The 10,096-nt window shown below is 41.7% G+C and overlaps 1 protein-coding gene across 1 annotated transcript; it reads right to left on the bottom strand.

Moving 5' to 3' along the window:
- Positions 1–1,064: 1,064 nt before the first annotated feature.
- On the bottom strand, positions 1,065–8,465 carry LOC308286368 (ELAV-like protein 2; the record flags this gene model as incomplete). The annotated part of the gene is made up of 3 exons (XM_080727364.1): positions 1,065–1,100; positions 6,810–6,941; positions 7,389–8,465. 3 exons carry the CDS (start codon positions 8,463–8,465, stop codon positions 1,065–1,067), a joined length of 1,245 nt encoding a protein of 414 aa, XP_080583490.1.
- Between the last annotated feature and the right edge of the window lie 1,631 nt (positions 8,466–10,096).

The raw sequence follows: 10,096 nt of genomic DNA, 5'->3' as shown, positions 1-10,096 counted from the left end.
GCGGGGGTGCAGTTGAATGTGTAGAGGGTGTAAAGCAGCGGGCTCAGTACACAGCCCTGTGGGGAGCCGGTACTGAGGCTGAGGGAGGTGGATGTGTGACGGCCCAATCTCACCCTCTGACTGCGGTCGGACAAAAAGCTCTTAATCCACATGCAGGTGTTGTGTGGAAATCCCAGGTTGGACATTTGAACAAATGTAATAGCCCCTCACCCAATGTAATATACTTTAATAACTTGAACCCCATCCTTTTTGTGGGGAAGGCTTTTGCAGAAAATAGCAGCTCGACAAGCTTACAATGCGTCGCAGTTGTAAGCTTGTCGAGCAGTTATTTTCTGCAAAAAGCTTTTCCCACAATAACCAATTTTATTGGATTCAGCCCGCCTCAAATATTCATAATGAGTCTTGCTTGGAACAAAAGGATTGTTTCTTTGAAATATTTAATTCATTTAAGGTGCGGAGGCCGCATTCTAAGCCTGAGCTAGATTTGGCCTCTGGGTTTAGAAGGGGAGGGGGGTAGCAGCAATCAGGTAAACATGAAAAGCTACGCCACGACAATAAAGATTATTGAGAACGCAGTGAGTGTGTCTGTCTGTCACACTTGCCTGTCACACTTTCTCCATACTTGGACATGCCACTTGCCACTATGACATCACTCTGACATCATAGGTCGGACATCACACTGGCATGCCCATATTTGGGCATTCCTTATTTGGACATACCACTTACATAGGCGTGTTGTATCAACAAATGACATGACGTGTGTCTCCATATTTGGGTGTGTTTTCACAATTTTTATCAATGAACTAAACTAGAGACACTGGGAGAGGAGCATAGCAATATACAAATAACCTGAAATCTGCAGATCTACAAGATAAACTTCCACTAAGCATGAACAACAACTGCTTAAATTGATGTCAAACTAGACACAGTTTTCGGTTTTTGATTCACTTTACAGTGGAATATTCAACATAAGGATTAGGATATTATCAGTGTCAAGCAAACACCCCTCCAAAAGGTTTGGTCTTTCCCGGTGGAACACCCCTCATCAAATGGATCCTTCCAGATCAGTTGGGTGTGCACAGTGAACACAGGCTGCAGTGCTACACAGAGAAGACAGGAATATACAGGAATCAGGTAACCAACACTCAACTGTGTTTAAGCCACTGGTTCTCTAAATGTAAATGTAAAGGTCTTCTTATGTTTATACACTGAAGGGGGGATGCGCACATGAAATAAGTCCTTTGCTCAACAAACAAACTCTGCTGTCTGATCTCTGAGTGGCTTGGTCAATGATAAATCACAGGTGTGTGAGCTCTCTAGCCTAGAGCCTCTCTCTAGGGCTGCACTCACACTGAGACGCACTTTTTTTTAAAAAGTTCAGTCAAAGTTGTGTGTTCAGTCAAAGTCTGTTCCAAAAAAGAATACATTTCCCACAATGCTTTGCGGAAGTGGGCGGTTCTGCTTGAGGAGGAAGCAGATATGGTATTTGGCCATGTAGTTCTTTTGGAGGTGTCATTGGGTGAAGGCAGAGTACCTGCTGCTTTTTGGTGACAGGTAAAATGGATTTACAAGCTCACAGCGTGCCACCATGCGACACGTTGTGAGCTTGTAGATCTGCTATTTAAAAAAGTTACTTTTAACAAAGTATTTGTATGTTTCAGTATTGATACTTTTATTTAACCCTTAAGTTCTGTTCAGATTCACTACACCTTCGTTCTGTTCGGGTCATTTTGACCCGGTGGATATTTGGTTTAAAAAAAACAACACTAATATAAATTTTAACTTAACAAATCATCATGATACATTGACTTTGACTCAATACCAAACAATTCATATGATATATATGGTAAATGTTTGCATTTCTGCTTTGCTATATCACATTAAACACTGAAAGAGCTAGGCGTTTTTACTGATTTAGCTGAAATCCATGTAAAAAAAACTACTTCATTTAATACTGGGCAATATTGCTCATGTTTATAGGAAGGGGGGGAGGGTTCGGAATGGGGCTTTGGAAGGGGGGTGTTAGAAGTGGGGGTGACTGTGTGTCTGTGTTTTGGCATAATACTGTGTATTTCTGTGCTTCCGGGTCAAAATGACCCGAACAGCACTTAAGGTTCAAAAAATATGAGGGGGGTGTAGCATGGGTGTAGTGCAAAAATATTTTTTTTACATGTTCATCTCAGAAGAATCTTTAAGGCCAGTGAGTTTCAAGTGGAAACATTTTTAACTTCTACCTTTTTTTTCCAAATGAAAATGTAAAACGGGTCAAAATGACCCGAACAGCACTTAAGGGTTAAGCAATGAATTTGAGTATTTTTTTCACCACTGTATATTTGTATGTTTCAGTATTGATACTTTTATTTAAGCAATGAATTTGAGTATTTTTTTCACCACTGTATAAAGCTTACATTTTATTATGAATAGCACATTCAATCAATTGCATCTGTGTAGGCATCACTGTCACCATGTATGACATGTAAAGAAATATTTGTAATATTCATTGTTATTGTCGAATGTTTACTGTTACACACACTTAACTTTCATTTATTTATAATATTTTTCGTTCTGAAATGGAGGTTTCATGTCACTGCAGTGCAGACAGGCTCTGCTGCTGTGGAGTACAAACTACAAGTGAACACACCTGTGTGGGATTGCATCATGGCCTCTCTGTCCTATTGGTTGGCAGTTGAACCCTGCCCTTCTGTCTCATCAAGTGCAGCTTGTCTGCCCTCTAATGCTTGCCTACAGCAGTCCCTGTGCGTGTTGTGTGCTTGTGTGCTTGTGCTTAAGCAACTGTGCTTAAGCAACACCACAGGACTCTCACAAGCACTCAAACCATGTGACTTCCATCCGGAATGCATTGTGCTGTCTCTGCCCCCCGCTCCCCCCACACAACTCTCACTAGCACTTTGTGCTTGTCTGTGCTTGACAGTGTGTGGGAAGCCTAGGACAGTGCCTCAGAATAATTTGATAATATTTGGAATTCACCAACATCACTTAATTAAGTTTAACCAATTAGATCCTCTTAGTAGAGTCCCCAGGAGGGGTCCCCCCCTTATTTATTATTTTGTTTTATTTTATTTTTTCTAGTTTGTATTTCTGGCATCCTTAGGACCTCTAATATAGATATTCTGATGATCCCAAGAAGAAAAAGTGTCCCTAGTGTGTTTTTTTCAATGTTTTATAACCCCTATAACACTTCCGTACAGTACAGTTGTCCACAGATCCACTACAGTGGTCTGGAGATGCACTTGAGTGGCACACGGATGCACTGTATTGGTCTACAGATCACTGTAGTGATCTACAGATGCACTGCAGTGGTATACAGATGCACTAGATTGGTCCACAGATGTGCTATATTGGTCTACAGATCACTGCAGTGATCTACAGATGCACTACAGTGGAATACAGATCCACTAGATTGGTTGATATATGCACTACATTGGTCTACATATCACTGTAGTTATCTACAGATGCACTGCAGTGGTATCCAGATGCACAAAATTGGTCCATATATGCACTACATTGGTCTACAGCTCACTGCAGTGATCTAAAGATGTGCTAAGTTTCCTTAACTGGTGCAAATATCTTTGTTTTTCTTTCTATTTATTGGTATTTTTATGCTAATGCCTACTTATATAGCATTACTATGATTTGTTTTAACCTGTACATCACGTTGGGTGGCCTGGTCATGTTTAATGTGCTTTATGAATACATTTAGAGTTGGTTGAGTTGATATGCAGTATAAGTGTCTATAAAAACAGTGCAGTGGTCAATGCATGTGGTCTATAGGTGCAGTACAAGGTTCTATATACTGTATTTTGGTTTATTGATTCAGTACAGAGGTCTACAGTACAGTGGTCTCATACAGCTATAGATACAGTACAGTGGTCTAGATACAGTACTGTGGTCTATAGATACACTGCAGTGGTCTAATGCAGCTATGGAAGCCGTACAGTGGTCTAATGAGGCTATGGATGCAGTTCAATGGTCTCATAAAGCTCTAGATACAGTAAAATGGTCTCTTTTGTACAATAGCCAGACATTGCGCATTTGTACTGCATGCACAAAACGGCATGATTCTTGACCGTAACTGCATGAAATTGACATAAATGTGGTATGTCTGTACAGGGGAGGCTTGTAGGTATCCAACGAACCCATTTCCATTCACAAATAATGATGTGACTGCCCATGAGACCATTTGGAAAATGGTGGTGGTGTTTTTTCCCCTGTTCTCTACTCGATTGAGTTATTTTTCTATCTACACCAACTCTCTTCTACTTATATAGCATTACTATGCTTTGATGTAACCTGTACATCACTTTGGGTGGCCAGGTCATGTTAAATGTGCTTTATAAATACATTTAGAGTTGGTTGATTTGAGATGCAGTATAAGTGTCTATAAATACAGTGCAGTGGTCAATGCATGTGGTCTATAGGTGCAGTACAAGGGTCTATGTATACTGTATTTTGGGTTATTGATTCAGTACAGAGGTCTATAGATTCTTGGGATCATCAAAATATCTATATTAGAGGTCATAAGGATGCCAAAAATCCAAATTAGAAAAGAATAAGGGGGTGCGCGTGGACCCCTCCTGGGGACTACTATCTATACTTAGTAAAATAACTGATGTGTGTACTCGATTGAGTTATTTCTCTATCTACACCAACTCTCTTCACCAAAAATAGCAGATCTACAAGCTCACAAGGTCACAACGTGATAGAGGTGTGAAAATATCCTCTTAATGGAGCTCCCTCCCTTATCTTTTCAAATGGGGATCTGCAAACGTGTGTCAATTTTGGGGCCCTTGACATGAAAAGGTTTGGTAGGCTATGTGATTCGTAATTATGTTTTGTCTCTGAGATGCTAAATCATCAAATGGCGGTCTATTTGCTCACGATATGTGTATATACATGGACCGCATAATAAGCGTTAGGTTATATCACCCATCCCAAAATAATGGTGGGCCCCAGTGGTTGAGTTAGTAATGGTGGTGGTCCCTGGCTCACAATCAGTTGAATCCCTGATTTATAGACATTCTTTGTACAATAGCATTCTTGCCAATATTGTAATCTTTACTTGCAAATGTAGCACCCCGATACTATACGGAAAGGAGTAACGGGGCGTTTGAGTTCGGTTCTTTCTACTGTAAACCCTGTATTTATAAAATAAACCACAAGGCGCATTACTTAGACCACAGACCTTTTTTAAATAAATGAACAGACCACAGTTTAAAGGGTAATCGAAGTTTTACTTAAATGTTTTAACCCTTTTTTAAATGTAAATAATAAATAAAACATGAAATGGACAATACACATGAAATTGAACAGTAAACCTTTTTAAATTGAACCGCTAGGCCTGATGCCAAAAACAAGAGATCTACATAATGTAGTCTCTAATTACCTTCACATGAAAACCCCAAAATTGACTTGGCTTTAACCAATAACAAAAATCTGATCTCAAAAACCTTCTCAAAACTCTTCACAAAAATCCCTTTGATCTAATAGGCTATCACAAATTCTCAGCACAACATAAATGTTCACAGAATACCTTCAAACAATATATTCAGTGGGCCCACACTCGCACGCACACAATCACACAAAACAAAAAAGGTGCAGGCCTGATCGATGGGATCCTCCAGATGAGCAGATGAGAAACCGCTACACAAAGTCTCTGTTCGCTCTGGGGAACAGTTGGTGGTGAATGGTGATGCTGTAAACTATAATCCTCTCTTCGGTGAAAAGTCCAGAAAGCCCTACTCACAGTTCCTGTTCGCTCTGGGGAACAGTTGGTGGTGGGATGACAAGTTGTGTGATGGAGGTGAAACAGATAGGGGGCTAGTAGATTCCTTCTGCAGGAAATATACTCCCAAAACAATCTGCAAAGTCAGTCTCGATGTCCTCTTGTAGATTAATCTAATGACTTCTCCCCTCAGATCAAACACACACTTCCACAAACTTACTGAGACTTCACACACTCAGGATAAATCAACAAAAGAAAAGAGTAGCTACTGTACAGCCAACAAGTGCAAACTCCAAAACATTTCTCTGTCAGATCCTACAACAGGTGATTCTGCCAAGCAATCATCCCCCTCTCCTCTCTCCCCACTAGACCAATTGAGAAGTCACCAATCAGCACACATCACTAATAAACCTGAAAACTCAGTGGCCTAGGTAACTAACTAGTTTACCCTTTGATCAGTAAACTCTTTGATCAGTACTGGGTCACTGTGACTCGTTAAGGTTTTCTCTTCCACAGTCTCCCATGAAATTAACCATTTAACCACCATGACATACTGTATGCATTTTTAACATAAGTCTTTTTACAAAACCTATTTATATAGCAGGGCTATTTTTAACAGACAACTATTTATTAAAGGCATACATTTTAACTTGATCAAACTGTGTTAGTCTGACATGAACTCTGTGTTTTAGAATAAGGCTAAGGGCATGAAATAAGCACTGGGCTACACCCTCCCCCTTCTTAGATTTTGATGTCCTCATCAAATGACATGGCATTAGCCCATCTGCAGCTTCTTCCGTCTTGTTGTACAATCAGGACATCTGGCCATGGGATGACACCACACAGTGTTACAAAGACGGTCTGGATCCAAATAGGTACTGCACTCCACAAGTGCTCCTTTACTTAGTATGGACCAGGATTGAGTGGAAGGTTGTCCCAACTCATCATAACTGAACCTATGAACTGGTCTTCTCTCCCTCCTTGGGAGTCTCTGTGGGGACGCTTCAGTCGCAACAGGTAACTGAGCATTATCAATTCCTTCTCCCCCTTCTAGACTTGTGTTTACCACAGGATCTACGGAGACTGCATCAGCTACAGGGTCCACTTCAGGGACTGCAGTTTCTACAGCTGTGGAATCTTCCATGTCCTCATCTAGAGGAAGTACAGCATGGTTCTCATCAACCGCAGGAGGGACCTCCTGAACAGGGGGTTCAGGACGTGTCAAGGACTCATTCCCTAATTCACAGTCTCCATCCATAACTCGTGGTTGAGACACGTCCGGGTCCTCATCCTCTGAGTCTGATGAAGTCATATCTTGTGAGTCAGGTCTTGGATCACTTTGTTCGGTCTGAGTCACTGTCTGTTTGCCTTGTGACCTTGTCACAGACCTCTGAGCTGGCTCTGCTTCATCAGTGTCGACTGGGAGTCGAACCAAGTATCCTATTGGCAGCAGGTGTTTTCTGTGAACTGTTTTCACTTTTCCAGTTCCTCTTTCAGGCTTTATTGTATAAACGGGAAGATGTGGCATCTTACTGACAACTATGTAAGGCACAGGTCTCCATTTATCCTGCAACTTGTGTTTGCCAGTTAATCCAAAGTTTCGGAGCAAAACTCGATCTCCTTCTTCCAACACTTGATCTCGTACTTGTTTATCATGTGCTCTTTTGTTCTTCTTGAAGGACACTTGAAGAACTCTGTCTCCAAGGAGGCATCCATTCAAGCAAGTGATGGCTACGGCTGCTTCATCGTAGTCAGTCATGGTGACGAAACCGAAACCCTTGCACTTGTTGGTATTGAAGTCTCGGATCACCTTGACATTGGTGACGGCACCAAAGGGTCCAAACATCTGCCACAGGAGGTTGTCATCAGCATCTGGAGGCAGGTTGTAGATGAACATGCACCAGCCAGTGTCCGTGTACCCTGGGATGTTGATCTCCGCCAGACTTGTTACCCCTTCGAGGGCCATAGGGGAGAACCCACTGAAACACTGTGCTGGCTGCGTGAGGGGCCCGGGACAACACGCATTGGGGACCTGGTACATCTTTGAGCAAAGCGTTTTGCTATTCTTCTGACTGGGGTTGTTGGCAAACTTCACCGTGATCGGCTCAGTGGCACCGGGAGGCTTCAGGCAGTTCAGACTCTTGATGGCCTCCTCGGCTTCTACTCGCCTGTCAAAGCGGATAAAGCCCACCCCTCTGGAGACACCGGTTACCTGGTCCACCAGAATGCGACAGGTAATGATGCGTCCATACTGGGAGAAAAGTTGCTCTACTTCCTCCTGCGTCATGGTTTTGGGCAAGCCACTGATGTACAAGTTGGCATCTCTGATAGAGTCCGAACTGGGACGGGCATAGGAGACCTTGAGGGTTTTGGTCTTAAGGCTCAGGCCATTAAAGGTGCTGATGGCTGTTTGTGCATCTTTTGGGTCTGCGTAGTTCACGAAACCAAACCCTAGACTCTGTCCGGTTATCCTGTCTCTAACTACTTTACAAGACTCAATCCTGCCGATGCTCACAAATAAGCCCTTCAGCTCCTCATTGGTCATGTACTGAGGAAGATAGTTGACTATCAGATTTGTTTTCCTGTCTCCTATGCCCCCTGACTCTACAGGAGAGGAGCATTTACTGGTCCCGTAGCTTGTGCTGTTGCAAACTAGCCCAGTGCACATCTGTCTGTCCGTGGCAGCAACTACCTGCCCAGTCCAAGCAGATTCAGCTACCATTGTCTTGCTGATTTTCTTTAGGGATGCGGTTTAAGGTTTTAGAAAATAGTTGTATTGTCTAGTAGTGGTCTGTTCACTAGCTGAGTTTTATTTAGTAGTGGTCTGTGTACTAGCTGAGTATTGCTTTTAGTAGAAAGGAAAACTAGTATCTCAGCAGTGCCTCCATTTTATGTAGCACCCCGATACTATACGGAAAGGAGTAACGGGGCGTTTGAGTTCGGTTCTTTCTACTGTAAACCCTGTATTTATAAAATAAACCACAAGGCTCATTACTTAGACCACAGACCTTTTTTAAATAAATGAACAGACCACAGTTTAAAGGGTAATCGAAGTTTTACTTAAATGTTTTAACCCTTTTTTAAATGTAAATAATAAATAAAACATGAAATGGACAATACACATGAAATTGAACAGTAAACCTTTTTAAATTGAACCGCTAGGCCTGATGCCAAAAACAAGAGATCTACATAATGTAGTCTCTAATTACCTTCACATGAAAACCCCAAAATTGACTTGGCTTTAACCAATAACAAAAATCTGATCTCAAAAACCTTCTCAAAACTCTTCACAAAAATCCCTTTGATCTAATAGGCTATCACAAATTCTCAGCACAACATAAATGTTCACAGAATACCTTCAAACAATATATTCAGTGGGCCCACACTCGCACGCACACAATCACACAAAACAAAAAAGGTGCAGGCCTGATCGATGGGATCCTCCAGATGAGCAGATGAGAAACCGCTACACAAAGTCTCTGTTCGCTCTGGGGAACAGTTGGTGGTGAATGGTGATGCTGTAAACTATAATCCTCTCTTCGGTGAAAAGTCCAGAAAGCCCTACTCACAGTTCCTGTTCGCTCTGGGGAACAGTTGGTGGTGGGATGACAAGTTGTGTGATGGAGGTGAAACAGATAGGGGGCTAGTAGATTCCTTCTGCAGGAAATATACTCCCAAAACAATCTGCAAAGTCAGTCTCGATGTCCTCTTGTAGATTAATCTAATGACTTCTCCCCTCAGATCAAACACACACTTCCACAAACTTACTGAGACTTCACACACTCAGGATAAATCAACAAAAGAAAAGAGTAGCTACTGTACAGCCAACAAGTGCAAACTCCAAAACATTTCTCTGTCAGATCCTACAACAGGTGATTCTGCCAAGCAATCATCCCCCTCTCCTCTCTCCCCACTAGACCAATTGAGAAGTCACCAATCAGCACACATCACTAATAAACCTGAAAACTCAGTGGCCTAGGTAACTAACTAGTTTACCCTTTGATCAGTAAACTCTTTGATCAGTACTGGGTCACTGTGACTCGTTAAGGTTTTCTCTTCCACAGTCTCCCATGAAATTAACCATTTAACCACCATGACATACTGTATGCATTTTTAACATAAGTCTTTTTACAAAACCTATTTATATAGCAGGGCTATTTTTAACAGACAACTATTTATTAAAGGCATACATTTTAACTTGATCAAACTGTGTTAGTCTGACATGAACTCTGTGTTTTAGAATAAGGCTAAGGGCATGAAATAAGCACTGGGCTACACAAATAAAACTACTTTGCCATGCCTTATGACATCACCCAATGTCTCTATCTTATCAGCAATATTTACAATCAATTC

Source organism: Nannobrachium achirus (genome assembly GCF_963921795.1).
Source record: "Nannobrachium achirus genome assembly, chromosome: 6".
NCBI lineage: Eukaryota > Metazoa > Chordata > Actinopteri > Myctophiformes > Myctophidae > Nannobrachium > Nannobrachium achirus.
Note: the sequence above shows the minus strand (reverse complement) of the source record. Positions and strands in the feature narration are given on the sequence as shown.